Source organism: Xiphophorus couchianus, chromosome 16, assembly GCF_001444195.1.
Source record: "Xiphophorus couchianus chromosome 16, X_couchianus-1.0, whole genome shotgun sequence".
NCBI classification, from domain to species: Eukaryota; Metazoa; Chordata; class Actinopteri; order Cyprinodontiformes; family Poeciliidae; genus Xiphophorus; species Xiphophorus couchianus.
The window spans coordinates 13,042,321-13,066,698 of record NC_040243.1 but is presented as its reverse complement, the minus strand read 5'-3'; the positions used below and the strand labels follow the sequence as shown (position 1 = coordinate 13,066,698).

Below are 24,378 nucleotides of genomic sequence, written 5' to 3'. Positions count from 1 at the left end.
GCTGCAGAACTAGTCCCCGCTAAAACTACTGAGACTCACAAGGTTACCCTTTTTTAGCTTTCAAAAGCGATCAGATAAGACAGGCCATGGCCCTCTAAATCACAGGCACAGAACTCAAGCTTCATCCCAGAAGACCCTTAGATTAGAGAGACTGCATCATTATGGCATCAGAAAGCAATCCCCAGTTGGGGGCTTGCGACCATTAGACCATGACTGCTTGACACACATCTACCAGGCTGTTGCCAACTTTCCCTGAGGTCAGGTGCCGAGGGAAAAGCTTCAAGATGGCATGTACACAGAAAGTCTAAAAGAAAGGCTGTGTGATTTAATCATTCTGTCAGTATCTTCTGTAATCTCTAGCCTTAGGCCTGCGCTGAGCTAAAACTGACTCATCAGTCACAGTTTAATTGAATTTCCAAATAAAGGCCCGGCCCTCTTAACACTAAGCACTTTCAGAGTGTGCTGTAGGATTAACGGGACTTTGGCGCTCCTGCAATACATCCTCCACAACTCACCTATAAGCTGTCACATATGTGTAAGAAAAGCTTACGGGGAAATGCTCTACCTCAAGGCATGTCTTGCACACATAGCCTCCCTCTAAAGGGCATAAACAGCAGTCAAGCTGTATCAACACTGAAGGTGTTTTAGTTCTCTTATTTTATTGAATCAAGCTGTTCATATCTAGCGGCTAAAGCTCCTACTCATGCTGTGGCCACTGACCACAATCTGATGCAGACGTTACAAAAAATAAAAAATAAATGTGTCAAACATCTCCCAACCTAAAAGGTTATTCACATCAGTAGAAAGTGTCATCATGTTGTTCTGTTTTTTAGTAGTATTCACCTCCTTGGATGTATTACCCTTGTATTGCTTTTACAAATCAAAGTTTGGCATTCTTGACAAAATCCAAAAAACATTTTTAATGTCAAAGTGAAAAGGGATTTCTACAAAATAATGACATAATGTTTAACATAAATTGAATGGTTGCATAAACATTCACCCCCTTTAAACTGACTGACCACATTCAACAGAGGTCTAGTCAAAAAGTAAGACTACAGTGTAGGAGACTGGAGAAGTGATATTATCACAATAGTTTATCAATTTAACAATGATTAGGCAAGAGGAATAAACTGAAACACAATGATGTTAAAAGAAATAGGTTTGTAATTGTTTGTTTATGGTTATGACATGAGGACAAAAACTCACAATGTGTGAGTGTGAAATGCAGGTACAAATAGGCAGACGGATAAGTCACCTCAAAATACCTCCATACACATAACTTCCTCTGTTCCAAATCTTCCCCTAAAAGGCACTGATTTAAGTTGATGAATATAATCTCTACAAGCATTAAAAGAGAAACAAAATCTCTCAAGCTTAAACATCACAAATCTGAACATCAAAGGGAAAAGGTCTGCCCTGTTTCTGCCTCATTCCCTCCCATTTCCAGTGTGTTCATCCTGATGTTTTTCATTAGCTCTTTGGAAAAGCTTGAAATTTTGGTTGCATTTTGCATCAATAGAAGTGAAACACCAGTTTCTACTTGAAAACGGTGGTCTGCTTGTATTGAAGGCTTTATCACACCAGTCCCATATTTTAGCTCTTTTGGAACCATAAAGAAGGGGTGTCCAAAGTGCAGTCCATGGACCAATTGCGGCTCAATGATTTTATCCAAAGCCCCAAACATAATTCTGTTATGGGACAAATCTGATCAGTAATCAATTTTTGTACTTTGTAGGATGAAATTTTTAGTCAGATAAAAAAAAAAAAAAACGTTGCTTGTTACAATGTTAGTGACACAACGAAATAATCTATGACATGCTACAGGAAAGCCAGGAACAAGTCACCAGAGCAGAAAGAGAGAAAAAAACCTCATACATTTCTGAGAAAATTGTGATTTTTTTTTTTTTTTTGCTAAATATACCAGCTGTTGTCATACTGAAACCACTTTGTGCTTTAAAAAGTAGTTTCTGAAGTTGTAAAATGGAAAAGATTGTATTTGAATACAGCTTGTTTACAGAGTAAATCTGAGCTGTTCCTCAACTCATGGTTGAGTAACATAGCTGTCTTTATTTTGGATATTCACATGTTTTTACTACTGGTTTCGGCAAACAGGATGAAAGTGTGAAAACAAGACACAGCTCATTTGCATCAGTAACACGTCACCCTATTCCACACTGGTAACGGGTCCTTGGAAAAACAAACCCTGGCCCAAGTTCGTTTACGGGTTCAGGCCAAATGCTCATCGAAATTTTTCCAAGAACTGCCGAACATAACCTTTGCTGTCAGAGTAAATGCAAAACCGCCAGCAAAATTAACAAGCTCACTTTTGTCTGCACACTATCCCAACTTATACCTGTTTAAGGTCAAGGCTGGGGGGTTTGGTTATTAAAAAGTAATTTAAATACACATATTCAAGTTATTACTGAGAAGATCAAATCAAAAAGTCGCCAGAAATTAAGTGATGTTTACTTTATAATTTTGGCCCTCATGGAAACATTTTGGACACCACTCACTCAAAGCATCATGACCCAAAACTTTTATAAAGGGCATGAAAGCAGTTCATAAGCTTCACAGCCAATTTGCAAAAGGATTGAAATACTGAATAGAATTACATTACACAGGTGTAAACCCACAAGTGTTGCATGCAATCAGTGTAAGGTAAACATTCCCATTACATTCATCAATATTGAGCCACTCAGGCAGTCTAAGATACAATCAAATGGCAGAAGTTGCTCTAATTTTTTTGTTTTCCAGTGGCTAAGATGCATCAGTGTACAGACACCATGCCTTGCTGTTCTAGGTTAAAGCACACACCGTGAACAATGCTCTGGGATGTAATGAACACCTCTTAACAATGTCCTGTGTGTCTATATATCCACGAACCCCTCCCCACACCTGCATCCATCAGAGTAGTCAAAGCGCCTGCAGCAGCCACTAAAAACCATAATGGTTACATACAAGTCATGCTCAGTTTTATATTTAACGCTGCGTTTAAGGTGCTTGGTAGAAGGAATGACTGGAGGTTTGGGAGAGTTGGGGAGGGTCAGACGGGACTTCAAAGCAAGCTTTCAGAATAGGATTTTCTGCTTAAATCCACATACGGAAAGAAAGAGAGTCATCAGAGGAAGCTGGCAATATTTCTGTCTTCTTAGGGAATTGGCCATTCCACCAGTATAAGCCATGTATTTTGGGTGTTTATAAATGACTGGGGTATCTTACACCTTAAAGCAGGCAGGTTTGGGTTTGACTTGTCAATGTGTTATTCTTGTTTCTATATAATCATATAAATATAAAGCATGCTACATAGAAAAAGGCAATGGAAGGAAATGTACAGAACCTTAACATATTTTGTCACATCTCTACCACATATTTTTCATTCATTCAAGTTTATTTGGTCACGGAAAACACTCTGGGCTATGCAATACTGTAACCACTGCTCTGAAAACTGATTCTAGCTATCAACTAAATTGAATACAAGTCTCTCTTTAGGCCTTCCTAATAAGTGCAGTGACCCTCACTTCTAAGATATCAATCAAAGGCAAGACAATAAAAACAAGTAACCAAAACTAAAAGAGCAGGGAGTCACAAACTTAAAATAATATTAAGCAAAAGACATTAAAGAAAAAACAACTCACCAACTTTCAACAAATGTCACAAATGGATGACAGACATATTAAAAGAAAAATGCTAAATGTACTTTGTTAGAGATTCAAAATTGTGAATTAAAAGGAAAACCATGTATAAAGTATTTTTATTCACCCTTCAGTCAACACTTTGTAGAACTCTGCAGCAATTACAGCTAAAAGTGTTTCGGGGTATGGCTTTACCAGATTTGCACATCTAAAAAGGGAAATGTTTTGCCTATTCTTCTTTAGAAAATTGGACAAAAACAGTCAGATTGGCTGAAGACAATCTGAGAACATCTATTTTATGGTCTTGCCTCATATTCTCATTTGATTTTCAGCGTGACCTAATGCCTTTAATACATGAATACATCTGTGTTTGGGGCTGTTGTCTGGAAAGTGGACCTCCACACCTCAGTCTTAAGTCTTTTGCAAACCTTAACAAGTCTTCTTTCAGGATATCCATCCCTGCTGAGGAAAAGTACATGACGATGCCGCCATGATGTACGTTAATACTTATTTGACACACCTAAGGCTTTTCTTTTCATTTCACTATATTTAAATCTATCCATCTTCTCAATAACTTTGACCAGGTTCCTTGCTCCTATTTCAGAAAAGCTTCTCTATAAAACATGACGCAGGCACCACATTTTACAGGGATATTCTGTTCAGAGAAATGTGTTGTAGTTTAACACAAAGCTCGGTTTCGTCCAGATGGCCAGAAAAGAGAAAGAAAGTTAATGTTTGGCTTCATCTCAACAGAGCACAACCTCCACATATTTACTTTTACCAAATAGAATTTATTTGGGCAACAATGACCTCTCTTTGCCACTCTTTCATAAAGAACAGATTATAAAAGTAGATTTTTAAATGGAGAGCTAATTCTTGAGGTTTGAGGTCATAATGTGACAAAACAAGAAAAAGTTGGGTTGGGCATTTTTCAGGTTTAACTATATTCAGCTGCGTACCTCTTTGCTTTGTAGACCATGATCAATGGCAAAGGTGCTATTCGTCTCAATGGTTGACTTTAAAATCTACAGAGACAAAAGGGAGAACACTGAGGTGATGAAAAGATAGAAGAGCTCAAAGACAACATTTAATTTTCCCCAAGCAACAAATAAACAACAAAGGACCCTTGACAACTTACTGGTGACAAGGGGCTGGGCTTCTCTCTCAAATACCTGGGGTTTTCAATCTGAAAAAGCAAACAGAAACACATTCAGAGTTCTCTTTCTCCTAAGCCTCTCCTAACAAAGCCCTAAAACGACCAGAATCTATCCCTGGCAGTGAGTTTGCCATAAACAATGTGGAAAGCACATCAAAGCCCAGTTTTGTGGCTGAAGTCTCTTCCGTCAACTCCTGTCTGTTTAGAGAGACAGAACCGTCGTGCAACTTCAAGGCTTTGTGTGTGTGGCCAGCTCTGTTTCCGCTCTCAGCTCCCCTTCTGCTGTCCCTTTTGTCAACACTGAAGACCGCTAATCTGTAAGCTATTCCCACTCTGTTTACCATCACATGGAGGCCAATGTGTATACATCCCTGCCAAACACTGACTCGGCATGCTCTTTGCTTACAGTATGAAGCAGAGAGGACTGAAAAGTGTAAGCAGGTTAACCACCTGAAAGTAAGCGGGTCACAGTCCATGTGACATTAGTGGCTTTACATCAATAAGGTTCGCTAACTGTGACACAAGCTGCAAAAATATCATCATACAGATATTCTTTCTGATGCTTTAGGGCCATCTGTGGGGGCTCACATCTAACATGGACATCACAGCCTTTCAAAGTAAGAACCTAAATCTCAAAATGACGGCAATGACTTCCAAGGCTAATCTCCAAAACAAAAAGACAGAGTGGGAACAGGAGAAAATAATGGGATTCAATTCAATGTTGTAAAAAAGGGGAATCGATGCATTAAGATGGCGCTACCCACACAAAGCTAATCCTGAATGAATGGGAGATGAGGGAACATGACCTGAGAGAATTTAGGGACTTGGGAGTTTAAAAAGCTGCAGCTATAGTGCCAGGATAAAGTCACAATCTGTTGCTTCAGGGTGAGAGATTCACAATAAAAGGAAAGCAGCTCTGCCTCACTGACATCTACTCAGCTTAAACCGGAACCATTTGGTTAAAATTATTACGGCCATACATGCACAAGATCTGCAAACAGCTCCACTGTGCGTGTTGTAAACAGTCAAACGCAGCTGGATCAGGCATGATGAAGGAAAAAAATATGTATTTTTACAAACTGATGCGTAGCATGAAACCTAAAATGGGGTTTCTTTTTATACCCACAAACAGCCAGTCATCAGGTTTGATTGAGCACGGGCCACAGGGCAAAGAGGACATGCAGACTAAATCATGTGGTGTTGTCTTGGCACAGTGTCACCCTAAACTTGGACTTCTTGTATACGTATGCCTCTGAATGTTTGTAAGGAAACAGACAGGGAATAATCACAAGGACTCAACATTGAAGCACATCTGCTGATATCAAACTAATTTCACCCTAAACTAAAGGAGATGCATAAAAAAAATACATTCTTTTTATATTTCTTTTAAACAGAACACTGATTTCACAGCTGTACGAGCTAACTCCTGTTTGAGATTAAATGATGCTCCAACAAAGAAACTAAACTGAAATTTGAAAGGGCAACTATGGTTCAGACATAAAAAATTAAAAACACTAAAAAGTACAAAATAAAAATAAATCAGTCTATTGTTTTTCCAAGCAAAAAATACCTTTTTAGATCCACTTTTGGAGCCAAACCTCTTCAAAATATAAAGGCACTACACTATGTATGGTTATTTGTGAGCATAATACAATAATAAAATAAAACTATCTATTTTTTTAAATTGGTAAGAAAATGTATTGTTTTGTTATGTTTTTTGCTTCTTATGTGTCCTTTGTCAGTGTGAAATGTCTCTTAATACAGTATCATCAGGCTGCTTCAAGAAATAAATCAAGAAACTCTCCAAAGTTTCCTCCTGAATTTGTACTTACAAAACTTACATACAACTGCAGCTTTTTTTCTCTGTCTAAAACAACATTTCAGACTTCCTTTTTTAACCACCACATATGCAGAATTAGCTTAAAGAGAAAACAACATGTCATTCTTTGAATGAAACATTCAGAGAGACATAAATTTATATATTTGAGGGGTATGACAGACAATGTTTCCAGGTTAATCTATTTTTTTAAGTAAAAACAGAGTGATTGTGTTGAAAAATTAGACTTCCGTCAATTTCTATTTACTGCAGCAATGCTTGAATTCAAGCTCACATACACTCAGGCACATAAGAGTAGCAATGCCAGTCAGAACAGGAGTACAAATTCCGTCATCTAATTCCATCATTTAACAGAAGTACAATTTTTGTCACAAGTAGCAATCTACTTATGACAAAAAACAAACTTTTATCACATATAGTCTCCAAGCAACTTCCTTTTGACCTCATTCTGACTTGATAAATCAACATAAACTTTTTGCTACGTTAAAGTTGGAGACTATCACTATTTCCATTTTGAGTGGCTTACATGTCACGCATTAAGAGTTTGATGTTTTGTTGTATGTAATGTCACAGTCTTCTACAACTTTTGCATATGGTTTCCATGATACACTAAACTGACTATATTCCATTAAAGTGGAAATGAATGGCAAACCAATATAGCCTGCTTCAGAACATCTAAATGAAAGTGAAAGATGTTCCAGATAGAGCGATGCTTGGCTCTGCTGAAATTTCGTAGGAGATGAGCACTTTGAAGCCGTGCATCCATAAAACTTGAGCAGGGTTTGTGCGTGTGTGTTTGTGTGTGAAGGAACATCTGTTGATTTGAAAGATGCAGGCTTGGGGGAGTGTTGCCAAGCAATGCTTCTTATCAGTGTTTCAACACAGTGGAAAGCAGAGCGGTGCAGTGAGCGGCTTCACGTCTGCAGACAGATCCCTGAGATTACCTCAGGACTGGATAGGGAGGAGAGGGGGGACTATAGAGTCCGAGATTCACGGACAGACAGACAAGAAGAGATCAGATAGAAACTGAGAAGGACTACAAAAAGTAGAGCTGTGGGGGTTCTGCAAAAATATCTGTGTGTAGGCAATGTAGGAGAAAGTTTGAGGCAACAGGAAGGCACAAAATGAGAGAAAAAGGGAGTTGGAGTCATGCAGGTGAGGAGAAGGAAAAATAAAACATATGAGGGCAGATTGCTTATCAAGCCCTGACCTAGAGCTCTGCAGACGGCAGAGATAAAACAGGTGCACTCATCTTCCACTGCACAGTTTACACAACCCTCACAACCTACAATAGCAGTGAAATGCCAAAAGGAGGAGACTTCAAGAGGACTCAAGTAAAAGGCTCTTTTCATTATTTACTCAAAAGCGTCCAGGCAGCAAGGCTAACTCAATATCACTGCACTACTGCGGTTAAGAGTGCTTCAGTCAGTCAGTGCTCTGCAGGCTGATAACGTACTGCTGAAAGCACTCAGTCAATAGCAATTACAGGGTCTGTATGATGGCCTCCACTTATTATGAAAGTGATCTGGCAAAATATACTTTATACTAAATGTGTTGCCTCGTGTATTTTATTGACCAAAAACAAATGTAAATAAACAAATATAAAATAAAATAAAAACTTACAATAAATTTTGATGAGTCTGGACGAGGATAATCATTTGAAAAACAACAAGAGGGCTGAAAGAAACAAAAGTAAAAGAAAAACTGAGGGTTGTCAGATAAGCAACTATCAGGACATCAACAGGTCTGATGAATGCTTCACAGCTACATTCAGTTCCTAACGCTGCAAACATTACTTCAGCTGAAATTAACCCAAGTCATGTTTTTGTACAGTTATTTGGAAAAAAAAGAGAAAACTGTAGAAAGCTTAATTATGGAACTTACCAATAAAAGTATGAGAAAACTAAAAGAGTGTAACTAAAATGTGTTATTTACAGAGTTCAATGTCAGCACACTGATAGAGATTTTAACTGCAGGTGCACCACCTCCATAAAACACCTTGTGATATGCCTGCAGCAGTCAGTTGAGATTTTATTGAGGAGACGGGGCTGGGTAAAAAGCTTATATTCACACATTGAAATGCACCATCAGCAGTGGGTTTAATCAGCTCCTATAACAAACTACACAAGGGAAAATTATGACATACATCGCTTGGTAATCCTCTGATCAATAAAATAATCTTGACGCAGAAAGTCCTTCTTCATTGAAGAGAATTCCAACAAGCTCCAATGAGTTTACTAAAACTTCTAACAAAAACGAATCTTATGTGGAACATGTCCTCAGATACCTAATTGATAAAGGGCTCATGAACAGTTTAAAATTGTAATAATGGTGTGCAGAATTACAGATTTTCTTTAACTGGACATCGAATGTGAACTTGTAGATAAGCTCAGTTTATTAGATTAGTTTTATTAGAACAGACTAGTCCAAGCTCTGTATCTTAAAAAAAAAATTCATGGGGGGAAAAAACTGTTTTAATTAATCTGTTCATTGATAGGATCTGGAATTTAATGTGAATTAAACCCCAGATCTGAAACTGGCATCGACATTGGCCTATTTGTCACTAGTACGCATAATGAACAAAAAGTAATTCTGATGAAAATAAAGGACAAAAATCTTTTTTGATTCCTAACAAAACTAGACATCTTTACTGACTTTCAGATGCTGGCACCATTAGCACTAACTGCAGGAGAATAAAATTAAATGTACTGGTTGAGTCTTGTACATCTTTTGAGTTTTTCTGAACCTCTGTCCCTGCAGTGAGCCCCAATAATCAAAATGCTGACGGCATGCCCAAGGACTCACCCCGAGGTTCCAGCTGTTAAGGCGAGTCTCCAACTCACTGTCGCCAGCAGACACATTTGCTTTTAGCATCCCATCCACCTGAGAAGAAAGAGACGGGGTAAATGATGGCAGGATCTTGATGGAAGTAAATAGTAGGGATTTAAACTAGAGGATGTTATTGAAACTACTTTGATTGGCATTTTAGCCTGAAGAAGCAAAAAGCACTGATGGAGCTTGTCACAGCCTGCTGACTTGATATAATGCCTCTAAAAAACAAATGGTTTTTATTCAAGTTTATAGGTTGATGGTAGAGTCTTGTGCTTTCCTTAAATACCAACAACACTGTATTTGTCTTATCTTTTCTGCTCAATCTATTCATTCTAACATCCAGTTCTCCAGATGTGCAGCAGCTCTACATAATATCTGTTCAACAATACATTCCAAGAGCTAAACTATCTTACATTGAAGATTTTTTCTGTCTTTTGTTACAGCTGGATTCCGGATCTCTATTATGCACTATAATTCAAATGGTTCCAGGGCTTTTGTTGATACAAGATCGGTTTACTCAAGTCAAGCTTGGGCAGCAGAAGTAGGAAGACGGGAAATATCTTATAAAACTGAAGGAGCAATAGGAAACTGAGAGATGTTGTTGAATGTGATTAGGATCTGATGGAGTGTGGACCTTGGGAGGACCTCTGCGGGACAGTGCTGGCGCAAAGAAACAGATGAATGGAATAGCTAAGGATTATGTGCCTCTTTTGATTGGAATGGCAATCCGACTTCCAAGCCTCAACCTCGGACAAACAGGATAAATGTTTCATTTCAACATATAGGAATGCTGGGAATGCAGTTCACTGGCTATTTAAACCAAAGTGTCCTAATCTGCGTAGGGCACAAGAAATTTAAAACATACATTTAAGAAGTTCCTAAACAATTTCTGGCTGCAGATATTAGACAATCACATCACTGACTTGGTCATGCATTTGTTAACAGTTCATTTTAAGAACAATACAGAATACATGCAAAGACATCAGAGCAACACTGAACTAATCAACAACAATAATGGTTTTTTAGGCTAGTTTACTCAACTCCCTGGTAATTGTGTTGATTAAAAAAAGTTCTAATATACTATTCTTATTAGGAGGCGCTCAGAGAGCATTGAAATTTAACTGCCAGAAAATCAGCTAATTCTTGAATGTAAAAAATACAAAAGAATTCAAGATTGTCACAGAAAAATTAACTTAGCTCATCCTAAACTTGCATAATACTGTCAATCCACACACTTGATCCCAATATACATGCACTATTCAGAATGGGAATGAATGAAAAGTGGTAAATATACTTAAGACACCTGATGGAACCTGAGAGCTAAATCTTCTTCGTCCCCTCACGTTAAAACCTACTAATGTATTCTATTCAAAGCAATTTTACAGCAAGGTACGCATCAAATAACACATTTTTTTAATGATAATTTGCATCTGGGAAAGTGATTATAAACTAACCATTCTTGAGTCTCGTCTTGGACTCAGCTTGAATGAACTAGAGGACATGGGTTCAGGAAGGACCTTTTCCTCGTACAGTCTCCTCCTGAAAGAGAAACATTAGAGGAATGCATGTGAAAAGAAAATAACCTACAGTCTGTGAGTGTATAGTCCTGCGGTCTGTTCCCCTTTGTATATGAATGGGCTTGCATCGGCAGCCTCCTTTGACATATGCGCACATCAACATCTGGCACTGGTTGCATGGTTTGTGGTCTGCAATCCATCCCATCTGAACAATAAATGTCCACACCATTCTTCACTCAGTTTCCATGCACAACACATGGTGAGCATGGCTAAGACTTAAACCATCCCCTTACAATCAGACACGTCAATGACTGTCTCTCATCATGTCTGTCATGTGTAAAAAAAAAAAAAAAAGTAAGCATCTTTACAGGAAATCTATGCTGATACACACACACCCACCCCCACACGCCTACCTACCCACACACGCGCTCACTCCCTTATATTACACAGACCCACATACTCTTACAAACCATCAGGGGCATAACTATGCTAACAATCTTATTAGACGCAGGCACATGAGATGTTATTAGTCCACTAACAATAACTGAGTGAATGAATGCGGATGCGGAGCCACAGTAAAAGAAAATTAAATAAAGATATTCTGTCATCTTATAAAGACATGGCTTCACTTTTTGTGGGTCAGAGAGAGATTGATTAGAACTCTATTAGAAGATCATTGGCTTTTCCTTCCTTGTATAGCCTATGTACATTTTTTAGTACAAGGACCACTGAATCTCATTATCAAACAAAAGAGTTGACCTGTGAGGGCACTTACTGTGAGGATTATACAAAACAAGACTTACATCTTAGAAGAGCTAATATTGATTAATATCATAATGCTTTAATTCATCCTCCATCTGTGGTAGTATGTTCACTATTAGACCTTGTGATCTAATAATGTACTACTAGACATGCTTTAAGCAAATTAAGAGCTAGTAGTAGTGCCTTGCAAAAGTATCTCTACTCCTCAAACCTTTTTAATTTGTTTAGCATGCAGATGTACTACACCTCTAAATAACTTGTGCCTTCCTGTTCCCTAAATATCTTAGAATAAATATGAAGTAATTCAAAGGACTGATAAAGAAAATTAGAGAATAAATACCATCATGTTGTAGAGATAATGAAAGCTTCAATCTGTAGATGTAAACGTCTAGTACAAAAAAACTTTCCAGGCCCAACTGCAAGGGGATACATACAAACACGCACCACACTTGTTATATTTTCATTTATATGAATTTTGAAAACTATGCATCCATTTCCTTACACTTCTCAACTACAAAATACCTCTGTTGGATTTCTTATAAAATCACAGAAAGAATAAAGGCTAGAATAAAGGTTTCTAGCTGTAATGTGACAAAATGTGGAAAGTTTCACATAGTGTATTTTTGAATGGTAATGTAAATACATGGACAGTGATGTTAGTGTAATAATTACATTATAGGCTTCTAGCAGTGCTGCATGGTGTGACCTAATTATCTGTTGTGCTACAACTTGTCAAAGGAACTCATAAAAAGCTAAAGTCATGCATATTTAGAAGACGCATTTCTAAAATAGCATCTCCTTTTATCTTGGTACATTAGGTTCTCCTTAACGTGTTATAATATAAATATTTATGTACATTGCAAATGTCTTTTTATTGTTCGTTTTGGCAAACGAGCCATTAAACAACTACTAAATATATCTACAGCTGTCTTAATATTAAAAAGATACATAAGGTGTAAGTCTTAATTTGCAACTTTTTGAAACATTTGTGGTGAAAGATATTCTGATATGTAATTGTAGATGAACAGCTTGGTACTTTGTAATCTATTTCTTTACATGTCCCAGATACAAATGACACCTCAAGAAACAAATTTATGTGGGTTTATAGGTGCAAATCATCAAACACTATGAAATGATTGTTTGAAATTGCCAGTTTTGCCTACGTTTTGGGAAAATATACATTTAAAGGAATATACATCAAAATATGAACTCACTAAAAATTCAGGAAGTAAACATTTCTGAATTTTTAATGATTTCACAAATTAGAAATTTTACACGTCAGGACATGATGAAAATGATTCATTGTTTTCCAGATTTACCAAGCGTTAAAAATAGATTCCGAACTTTCATTTTTCACTTCATAAAAATAAAGTCAAAATGGAGAAGCAGTGGTTGACAAACTTAGTACACCCTCACTGTGATAACAGAAAACCAGGGAGAAAAGCAACTCTTGCTGACCAGCAATCTGGAAAGAGGTTTATGGTCATTAATATAAAAAAAATAAAGTCCATTACAGTGAAGTTTATTCACGAATGGAAAACTGAGCATCTGAGAACAAGGTTTAAATGCTCTACTGGTTCTCCCAGTAGTCTGATAATGGAAAACCAAATTAGTCAGAAAATAAGTCAATTTCAATTTTAGTTTCAAGCATGTATGATGCCAAAGTGGGAAAAGTATTTGCACAGCACACAATGCAAATACTGCTGCAGTACTTGAAATGCCATTGTGTAAATTCTCTTGCACGGCCTCACGTCTCTGGATTAGTTATGAATAGTCATGAATGATCACCGCCATTTATTTTATATTGAGTTTGATGGCTTTGAATAGATATTTTTAAAATTAATAACCTAAATAAAAACTTGTTTGAGCCCCTGCTGTCATATGAACCACATATCTTCCCTCTGATCTCTGCTGTCTGACATTTGGCCTAATTATTTTAATATGAAGGACTCAAACTGGACCATGACACCTTATTGCCAACTTTGTAAGAACATGAGTTCAAATGAATAAGGTTTGCAGAGAGAAAAAAAAAAAAAATCAACAATGTAATTGTTGAAAACTAAACATCACATTTGCCAGCTTCCCTCTCTAGCTATTACATTTCACATCTGGCAAGTGTTCAAAGTGACTGGCAGAACATATCATGATTTATTATTTGAGAATTATGTGTATAAAAACTTTAGAGCGCAAAACCAATTTGGTTCAATGAGGAATATTAAATAAAACAGGCAAGGTACTGAGTGCTCACACAGTCTGTTTATCTCTCTGCATGTGCACACGTTCACACTCACACACATGAAGCTATGAAATTTGGATGGGGGGCCAAGCTTCACAATTTTAGGCCTCTAAGTCAACAGGTGGATGAGGATAATTGAATCAGATATGTCTGGAGTCTGAGGCCCACAGATCAAAGCAGTGGCAAGTCAGGCCAGAGCAACACACACACACACACAAGAGCATCCACCACCTAAACCCTGAGAAGCTGCAGCTTGGTTGATTAAAGCAACCTGACATCCAAGCCCCAGCCTGACCTCCAGGTGCAGAGCCAGCGGGCCCAGGGCTCAGCCTCAAGCACCCCCAGGAAAAGTCTGACCTTGGGATACAAACATCCCAATGTCCCAGCACACCCTCCTCTACAAACTAACACCGGGAAAGATCAGAGGAAGGACCGAAAGAGAGCAATGAGAGACTCTTATACCAAATTAAAAAACTAACTGCAAATAAAATGTAACTGTCAAAGTTATATAGAGAAAATAAAAGCTGAGGAGAATGAAGGGGGCAATAGGGCTGCCTAAGAGCTTTCTTATGTGGATGGAAAGCACACAGATGGAAGACAGACGTCAAGGAGAGAAAAAGAGAAAAACAAGAAAATGAAATGTGCATGGAAGCTCTAAAACAGAAACCACAGCAAATATGAAGTAATATTAAAATTTGACTTTTAATTTGACTTTTTCTCAAATTAAGAACAGAGTTTATATTTGACTGATCACAACAAGCACGAGAAGTTGGAGTGAATAAAATCATGAGGAAATCTTCTCAACCTGAGAACTTTTCTTCCAGATTCTTCTGAATGAAAGTGTGCTATGCACAATGAAATACCACCATCTTGTGGTTATATTTAGAGTAGCTTTAATAAAGTAATCCCTATGGTTTACACAAAATTCACACATTACAGCAGACCTAATTCTGAGAACCATGGAGTAACACCTGAAAACGTCCTAAAAGTTTAACTTTAAAAGACGGTTAAAATGAATCAAGCTGAAAAGTAGGTCTATCTCACAACTGACAGCTGGGGAGATCAAACATTGCCACATCATAGGGACACACTGTCATACCAGTCCATTGAGATCAATCATATCTAAATAGGACAAAAACATAAAAGGGCTCTTGGTGCTGTTAATTTTCTTTATCTGGATGTTTGTCTGTGATCTGAGAGTCTTTCATCGTCTTATCTCAACACTGTGGGACTCAGCAAACAGAAAAACAGGAAGAAGAATCTCAATGTCTCACCACAGATTTCGAAATAGCACCAATCTATTTTAGTCCACATGCCAAAACAAAATAAACACAGGCCCACATAAACCCCAGAAACTTTTCTGAATCGTGCTGGATCATAATTTTTAGAGCCTATATGTATTATGGCCTCATTAAGTATTCAAGCTGTTCAAGTCTATTTTTATTTTAAATTTTTTTTATGTAAAATATGTTATGAAAAGTTTGAAAATTAATCTTGAAAATTGTGGAATTTCAACATTAAAATGTGTGGGAACTCTGGTTGTCAGTGCAATCTTACAGGGCTTAGACGCCTCCACTCACCTGGAGAAAAAAAACTGATTCTGGTTACCACCCATTTCTCTGTGCATCATTACGTTCTAGTTATAAAAACGTTTAGATGAAAACATAAGAACATAAAACAATGCAAACAAAGTAATATAAAATAAAGCAAGTAGAATTTGAACATTTATGTAAAAACCTATTAAAGATTCATTTCTGTCTCTCTCTAAAGTCAAGTCGTTCCACAAGGAAACCTGTTTTAGCCACTGGCTTCATCTGGAATCTGGTTCTTTCAGTTCTTATCCATATCTCGTCCCTCGGGCTTAGGAGTAAGAGTTATGTCCAAAAATCAAGAAGAGAAATTTAGCATTTTCCATACGTGAGAAAAATCATCTTTGCAACCTGCTAAAGGTTTATTCAAATCCAGGAATGATGGACAACAAGCAGTAAAAAAGTTCAATCACAGGGCTGTTAGTACTTGGTAAGTTAACTCTAACATGTCTTTAGACTGTGAGAAAAAATGTTTAAATGCCACACAGTGAGGCCCCAGCAGGCCTTTTTATTGTCTATATCCATCTTCCTAAGAGGTGACAGCACTAAGTGCTGCTGCGCCTAATCGTAACGACATAATTCCACAGCCTCAACAGAAAACTTTGGATTAAATACGGCAGTGGTGGGCTTGTACTCCCTCTTATGTAGCGCCCTGGTGTATAATAATCTCTGCCTACTACAGTGCTCTCTTTTTATGATGCTAATGAGTATACGAAGCCACTGGGCCCCGATTTGCCTCTCCTTCCTAATTAAATTTGAAAAACCAAGAGCCATTGCTAACATCGCTTTGTGGAGCCCCTGGACTGCCTGCAGTCAGAGGAAATATCCCCGAGCATGTTAGCATGACTGATGACAAGTAAAGTAAGCTGCCTCACATCCAACACATTTAGTTTTAGACAGTAATCAATGAGACAAGCAAATTGAATTGAATTACTTAATTATTGGCATAGAACAAATACATGTTTTTAACATTTTAGATGTTAAAAGATAAATCACAGAAAAGATACTAAATATTAAACATCCTGATGATGTATTAAGCTTTATTCTTTGCCTTTTCTGCACTGTGGGGTTATAGCTCATGTTCAGCTGGTGGAGAAAAGCAACAGAACGATGGGTAGATTATATGAGAAGTTCCTTATTCTCTCATGCCGTTTTGAAGTGTTTTTCTTTGAAAATTCAGAATGGACAGCTCAAGCGGCCTGATGCAAGCACTTGGCAATGTCTTTAGCTTTTTAGATAGTGCTCCTGAGCAAAGACGACAGGCAATCAATCAGAAAAGCTATTTGTGTCTGTAGCTTCACAGCGCAGTTCAATGTCTTTAGACTGGTAGGAGAAGTTTTGAGTGGAAAGTTCCGACAGATGCCTTATCCATTAACGTAAATTTCTCCTGTGCCTGTCTCCCTAACAGACAAATAAAGCAGGTTTCCCTTCAACACCCTTTTAAACATTAACCTAATACTTTTCACAGCAGGGCTAAGGTATGTCTTAAAATACAAAATAAATACTACAGAGGACATAACAGTTGTAGTGCATAAACATTTTGAAAATTGATTTGCAAAGTAAACAGAAATTACAATTTCAAAATTTTGACTTCTATTATTCTGGCCAGCTTCTTAAGTAGCCAGTCCTTACACTTCCAGGATCAAAAGAGGGTAAAGTGCTGTTCACATCAGCTCTTTCCCACCACTGAGGCAGGTAATGATTTGTGTCTTATTCTTATGGTTATTTTATTGATTGGTATAAATTTTGTTAAACAGGATCTTGCAAGTAAACTAATCGTAGGAGAAAAAGGGTCTGCAACCTGTGACTCCGGAGCCTTAAGTTACTCTTTGGACCTCGTCATTTGTGTCCTTGGGCGAGAAACGTCACCCGCCTTGCCTGTTGGTGTTGCCCAGAAGAGCCAAAAGCACAAAATGGCAGCCTCACTTTTCTCAGACTGTCCCAGAGGAGCATCATTTCTCTACAGAATAATTAACATAGGCCAATAAGTCTAACTATATTATTAATAGATATTAGTTCTTGGTTTCTAAATGTTATCCACAGAAATTTTGCATGTTATTTGCATTTGAAGGTTTTCATCAACAGATTATGTTGGATTCTGGGAGTAAATCATTTGCGCTATTTTATTGGATTGTATTAATTGGAGATTTGTGGATGTAAAAAAAAAGTTGTTTGTTTTAAATGGCTTCATTCTGTTAATAACATAAGGTTTCACATGGTGAGTTAACCATTATTTTACATTTTCAAGTGGTTTGATAAAAGCATTTAGTGCATCTACATTCCAATACATCATTCCAAACTCAACAATGTTAGCTTTCCAATTATGTATAAGTATATGTACATAGAAAGGATGTCACAAAAATACAATACATTGTTATGTCACACCCATGGGACAAAACTGAACTAATATGGAGCTCCTTAAGAATATTTCCCCAGCAAATAATATGTTATGTTATTGTTCTGTCGTAAAACCAATATATCCCCAGCTACAACTGTATTTGAAATTGTATTTGATACAAGGCAATGCTTAAGTAAATAAATAAATAACCAGAGAGGACAAACAACAACATAGTGGCCAGCAGGCTGGCTGTGTGGCTCATGTAAAGAGCAGTTAGCTTCTAACTGACATATAAAGGTTTGTTTCAGACCTGTGACACTTTTATTGTCAGGCAAGACGCAGATTCCCATGATTGCTTCTGATTTGATTATCACAATCTAACAGAGTGAAAACCACTGCATAAAGAATTAATAGGAATGTGTGTGTTTGAATGAGAAACATCTTACAAAAGCGATTTGGGGCGGCATTATAATTCCAAAATGAATAATCATTGCTATATCAAGAAGAGCAGTAGCTCTATAACAAAGAACCTCTTGGCTTATGGTCAATGATAGTTTAAAGTAATTCCAAGTCCCATTTATTTACTCTTTGCATAAAAACAACATATTTGGCCAATCAGATGGACTAATTTTTTCACATGGTGTCTGAGAGGACAAAACTCATGGAGAGAATTGTGATGCAGACGGGAATATAAGCCATTTCTTTATTGCAAAACCCTTATGGCAATATTTCGCAATGATATTGCATAATGTTTCCCATTCATACAACTCTAGAATAAAATAGAATAGATAAGGTTATAAGGCTTTATATTAGGGAGAGAGTGTTTACTGTTTCAGAGATTAATAACTAAATCTGACTGACTCAAATTAATAAATATGGTTTAGTAAGATTTTAAAATAAAAAATATATAAAGCATTATATTGGTTTGATTTCTATTGTCTTTGCACATATCACAATTTCATTTCTATTGATCAAAGTATTCTAGTTTCTTGACACATGGCTGGCTTATTTGAGACTCAAACTCATCACTAAGTCTGACGCATTAATAACTTCAAACACAAAAGGCAGTCATTAATACCATATAATCCCACAACATACAGTATGTGCTATTGCTAATTTAAAATATCTGTTGGGGTTTTCTATAAAACATATAACTCAATTAAGAATAAAACTGGCACAAATTAAACACAATGGACAACAATGGAAGAGGTGAGGCACTTACTTCAACAGCCATCAAAGTGATACAAAAATCACCCAAACAAAAATTTTTCCTTACACGCTATCAAATGCATTTTGTGTGGTTCTCACAGAAACTATGTTCAATGCCTTTATCTTTCATTTAGATTTCACCACACAATACGTCTATCAAAGTTACTATAAAATAATACTACAAAGAAGAGGAATGTGCATGTTTTAAGTGGGCTTGGGACAAATTATTTTAATATTTTCATTTGGTCGTTGACAAATATTGTTTCCATGTCCAAATTTTCAAGATCTAAAGTGCCTGTTCAAATTCAGTTTGCATGCTAGGGTTCCATTGTATTTCCAAGAAATTTATGCATATCTTTGCACTTAACAGATTCAAAGGAACTGACAAAAGGCAGACTCTGCTGCTGAATGCCATAATATTTGCTTTGGTATTTAACTTTAAATTGTAAACTCATCATGAAGCACTTGTGCTCCATGATGAGCACAGGTTCTAATAATACCTGTATCAAGACAAGAGGTCTGTAAACAAAAACTACAAATATACGTAATTATAGTTGTGACCCACCTGTGATGAGCAGTAATGGGTGTAGAACCGGATCGGTCCTTCAGAAGATCCATGGCCAAACTTTCATCAGCGCAACCACTCAGCTCTCCTGTGACCCAGTCAGGAAGACCTCTGTTGCTCTGCTCAGCCGATCGACCACTCAGAGGTTCATCAAAATAAATGGACTAAAAATTCAAATTAGACAGCAGAGTATTAGATTACCTGGAAATGTGTTGATGCAATCAATTTTGATGGTTAAAACATTTTAAATCACAAAAACAAAAAAAAATAAGTCAAGAGTAGACCATGTTTCATACCATGTAGGTAGGAAGTGTCTTGAGCTTTCCGGGTTCTGGTTTGGCAGTAAAAGGGCCCTCCAGGATGCCCCTTTTGAGCATAGAAAGCAGCAAATGGGCATACATGTTGCGGTTCTTTCGATCCATCACACCCGAACCACAAGTTGTCGGGTCACACAGCTTCTTTATCCATATGGCACAATGCTGACGCTCTGGCATGAGATGAGAAAAAAGAAAATCTGTAACTGCATTTGAACTATGTGCTAAAATAGTATAACAGAAGAGGTCTACATCCCAGTTATTTGCATTAGAATACATGTGGAATACACTTCCTCTTACATATCCCAGTAACAAAAACGTAAACATGTTATAACTTATAAATGCTACATCGCTTCACAATCTACTTGTAGGTCACGTTATGTCTGTGTTTTTAAGTTTAACAGTTATTAATTTTCAAGACAGACATGAATATGATCTAAATATTAGGATTTGGAAAGAGTGTGTGACTAACAGTAGTCCTGTCAATTGATTCTGCCATCTATAGCTCTGTGAAGATCTCCACACTTCTTCCAGAGTTACCCTAATCCTGTAGACGGCTTCTCTGATAAAAAGATCCCCTTACCTGGCCTGCTATGTTGTGCTGTCCTAAATAAAGAACACCGACTGAGGTTTGCAGCCGTTATGTGACAAAATGCAAACACTGAAATATTTTTACCAGACATTGTGAGTGCACTATGAAGTGCTTTCTTCTGTTGCATCTCTACAGTATTGGTGCTGCTGTGATGAAATCTCACCTGTTTTGCTGGGATGCCTGAGAACATACGGTTTCATGTCTAGCAGAATGTGGTCAAACTCGGAGTCTAGCTTCTCCCACAACTCTTCTTGTTTGCTCATAGTGACCTGAAAGGATTAGTTTGAGTAACCAGAAAACGAAATTACAGAACATTAGACAGATTCACATCCCTGTTGAAAACCTGTCTCCACGATAAACATCCACCTGAAGCTCGGGTTTGGCAATTTACTTATCTTCAAAGCAAACGGTCTGCGTGTGAGACATGGGAACGTATTGTGTTGCCATGACAACTCAATACAGCATGAGCAACTATGATCTGTTTAGAGGTATTAGCTTTAATGTTAGCCGAGCTAAAGCCTAGCACCCTTGCTAGTCTTCACTCCTTATTGTAACGATTGGCCTCTCGCTTTCTATGGCAACCTAATGAGGTTTTGAAACGTACTACAACGTGTACGAAAACGTAACCTCTTACTTTAAAGGGAGATTACCTTGAATGCGATTTTCGCCGCTCAAACGGCTTCAAACGCCCAACCTCACTTTACGACACATCCGTTTCCGCGGAGACGACTTCTCCCCCTTTCCAATAGAGGTCCCCGTCCTGCAGCAGTGTAATGTCTGACTAATTTTCCCTTAACTTTTGTTAATTCAGATTTAAAGTTGGCAGACCATGTTTAATACATATGATATGGAACCCCGTTTCCGCCACTCTGATAAAAAATAATGAATTATCATAAGATAGTTATCTCAATATAATGAGATACTATCATATTGTATCTCAATAAGTTTATTTATTGAGATAATCATGCTACTTTTAATCAGAGTGGCAGAAACCTTTTTAACTTTTTTAGTTCTAGCGTGTGTAAATTAGCATTCTGTGTGTGTGGTTGAAATGTTTGCTACCTTGTGGTTGTGTCTTTTGTGTCAGCCATATTGTGTTCCTGCTAAAGAGGAGGCCCACCTCAAGTCCAACTTTTTTTATAGAAAGTGCAGTGATAAGAACTGGAGTTTGATTGGTGGAAGATTAAAGTAATTAAAATACAATGACTTGTAAATTGTGCATTTTTCCATACCTAACATATCTACTTCCTATTTTGATAAATTGCTGGTGTTTACATTGTGTATGAGGCTCAAGTCATCCATTGGCCAATGACACTACAAGTCAAAGGCTTCCAAGGCCTGGTGGTAAACTACTCAATTTGAATAGAGGACTCAAAAGTGACCTCCCGCAAATAGACAAGTAGTGTTGTCAAAGCAAGGTAGAAATCTTTCCAACTACACACCTATTGTAGCTGACCAAACAGAGGAATTGAGAAATTGAAAAGTAAAGAAATCTTTTTGTGGCAAACAAACACACATTAAGGATCCCTTATGTTCACAATTATAAACAAGATCTCAAATACCCACAGCAACAAAACATACCACAAAGGTTTAGAAGCCATAGATTTTGACTGAAAAGCAGCTTCCCTTGCTTCTCAGATGCTAGACAACGCAAGTAGAGAAAGAGTCCAGAATAACCTCTGCTGCTCTGCTTTGCTTAATATACCCTTTGATTCCTACAAAGACCAACTAGTGTGGTCTTTGTAGTGAGCAATTAGTGTGATTGTTTAACACCATTTAAAATGATCTACTGTTTCTACCAATTTATGTTACTGGTGACTCTTCCATCAAGCCATTTCAATAAAAAAAACAATTTCATTTTATTTTTATTTTTTTTACCAAATGCCAACAAAAATGAATACCAGTCACAATGACGGAAGAGAAATTTACAAAAAGATCAAGTAATTTGATTTAAAAAAATAAAACCCAATATGGTTGAATGACAGAATGATTCATAGAAGATGTGAAAGAAAGCTCAGGCTTTTTAGTTGCATTTAATTCAAAAGTACTTATCAATCCCACACGTAAACCCACCGTAGCATAACAATGGCCATACTTTGCTTACGTTTTGAATTGACTTTAAAGTACATTTTACTTTTTGAAAATTAATTGAATTAATGTACATTTATTTGGAAGCTGTAGTTTTTCATCATGTCCACACGAAGGCGCACAACAACTGTAGGTTAAATCAGAGTTGTTCTGATATGGGGAGGCGTCGCCTTTAAGAGCAAGTCGTATTTTAACTCTTAAACGTCCCTCCGAAGTGATTTCTAGTTATTTTAAACTGTACAATGTCGTCAGGCAAATGACAAATTGAGCTCAGTTAAAATCTGAAAAACAAAAATATACACAGCAAAAATAAACCGAATTTATGAACATGTGGTAAATTTTTAACACAAACTTGCTGAAAAACATTAAATGCTTTTGTATTATGCAGACCTTAATTGCTTTACTCATCCGGATGTGTCACTACTTTACACAAAAGGCGTTCCTCCCATTACAATAGGCAAAAGCTCCATTGATGCGGCTTTCACGTTTCATACAGTGCATGCATTTTCATGAGTAAACGTGAAATATTCTCACGCACGCTACGTAAACGCAGGCTGCTCCTCTCCAGCGTCACTTTGAATGAAAAGGAGCGCTCAGCTGAAGCGCAGTCAGAGGAGAGCGCCACACGTCAGGAGCATCACCGACAGCCGTCGGTACTAGTAAAGTTGTGGCTTTTTAAACTTTATTCACTCCCCCGCAATGGCAGAGCATCTTCTACATTACAATGACTCGGCGGGGGTTGGGAACAGATTCGCCCGTAAAGGAGCCTTGCGACAGAAAAATGTGCATGAAGTGAAGAACCACAAGTTTACTGCGAGATTTTTCAAGCAACCAACGTTCTGCAGTCACTGCACAGATTTCATATGGTGAGTTTTTTTTGTTTTGTTCTTTTTTTTTTAATACGAGTCATTACATAGTCAAACCTATGTGAATTTAAAGCTTATCATTTTAGTTTAACCAGTGCAAGTTCATCTTAAAGCGTTGTAAATATTCAACAACCTTATTTTGTCTCGTTGCAGGGGATTTGGGAAACAAGGATTCCAATGCCAAGGTAGGGCATTTTTGTAAAATTTTCCTCTTTGTGGGTTTTTAAATAGCCCCTCTGTGCCATTGATACATTCCTGAAAGGGGACTGAAGTGGCTAAAAGTTTTCTTTTTCCCCTTCAAATGAAGACTCCTCAAAGGCAGGCCAGTCTGGAGAGAAAAAAAACCCAGACATTAGTTCACTTGTGAAATGCTGTACAGTTACAGTAACACTAGAACACAAGTACTCTCTCACTTAGATTTTGCGAGATTTTATGCACCGTTCCCCTCAAGACCTTCACACTCTTGCCATATTTCCCCTTTGGGACCTTGTAGTCTGGTGTTTAGTTAGTTTTGGATTCAAGAAGACTTCGGCGCTGGTAGGCATTTTTGGACTGAATGATGAAGCTTTTACGATGTGGCAGAGGTCTGGGTGGCTCAGGAGCTTTTGGGAGAGATCCAACTCTAGGAGCCACATAGTTGTATGTGAAGTCAGGCTGGAAGCCTCTTGAAGCGACGTACGGTTTTGGAAACCAGGTATCAGTATGAGGAAAGACAAGCCAGTTTGGGAGAGCAGAGTTAAATGAAATATCAATTCCATTACCATGGCCAAACCACTCTGGTGTACTGCCAGATAAACTTTGAGGTTTTGGAATTTCAGGTTCATATTGCTGAGATGGTTGTCTAT

The 24,378-nt window shown here is 37.5% G+C and overlaps 2 protein-coding genes across 13 annotated transcripts in view; one reads left to right on the top strand and one right to left on the bottom strand.

Annotated features, from left to right (window-relative positions):
- cep112 (centrosomal protein 112) overlaps nucleotides 1–22,239 on the bottom strand; it is a 137,449-nt gene extending 115,210 nt beyond the window's left edge. For 3 of the 9 annotated variants that reach the window (XR_003598669.1, XR_003598668.1, XR_003598670.1), the window contains exons 1-8: nucleotides 21,230–21,400; nucleotides 20,743–20,848; nucleotides 19,970–20,160; nucleotides 19,674–19,837; nucleotides 10,912–10,996; nucleotides 9,431–9,508; nucleotides 4,771–4,818; nucleotides 4,592–4,657 (exon numbers count right to left, since the gene is read on the bottom strand). Coding sequence is in view for 6 of the 9 variants with exons in the window: in XM_028042060.1 (XP_027897861.1) it covers nucleotides 4,592–4,657; nucleotides 4,771–4,818; nucleotides 9,431–9,508; nucleotides 10,912–10,996; nucleotides 19,674–19,837; nucleotides 19,970–20,160; nucleotides 20,743–20,842 (732 nt within the window). In the remaining 3 variants the exon portion in view is untranslated. Of the gene's footprint in view, nucleotides 1–4,591; nucleotides 4,658–4,770; nucleotides 4,819–9,430; nucleotides 9,509–10,911; nucleotides 10,997–19,673; nucleotides 19,838–19,969; nucleotides 20,161–20,742; nucleotides 20,849–20,945; nucleotides 21,122–21,229; nucleotides 21,409–22,160 lie in introns of those variants that run through there. The other 6 variants (XM_028042060.1, XM_028042064.1, XM_028042062.1 and 3 more) reach the window with 6 other exon arrangements.
- Nucleotides 22,240–22,731: 492 nt separating this feature from the next.
- The window catches only part of prkcab (protein kinase C, alpha, b), a 101,594-nt gene continuing 99,947 nt past the window's right edge, over nucleotides 22,732–24,378 (top strand). The window contains exons 1-2 of one of the 4 annotated variants that reach the window (XM_028042071.1): nucleotides 22,732–23,533; nucleotides 23,687–23,718. In XM_028042071.1, the coding sequence (XP_027897872.1) occupies nucleotides 23,367–23,533; nucleotides 23,687–23,718 (199 nt within the window). In that variant the 5' untranslated portion in view covers nucleotides 22,732–23,366. The remainder of the gene's footprint in view (nucleotides 23,534–23,686; nucleotides 23,719–24,378) is intronic. The other 3 variants (XM_028042069.1, XM_028042068.1, XM_028042070.1) reach the window with 3 other exon arrangements.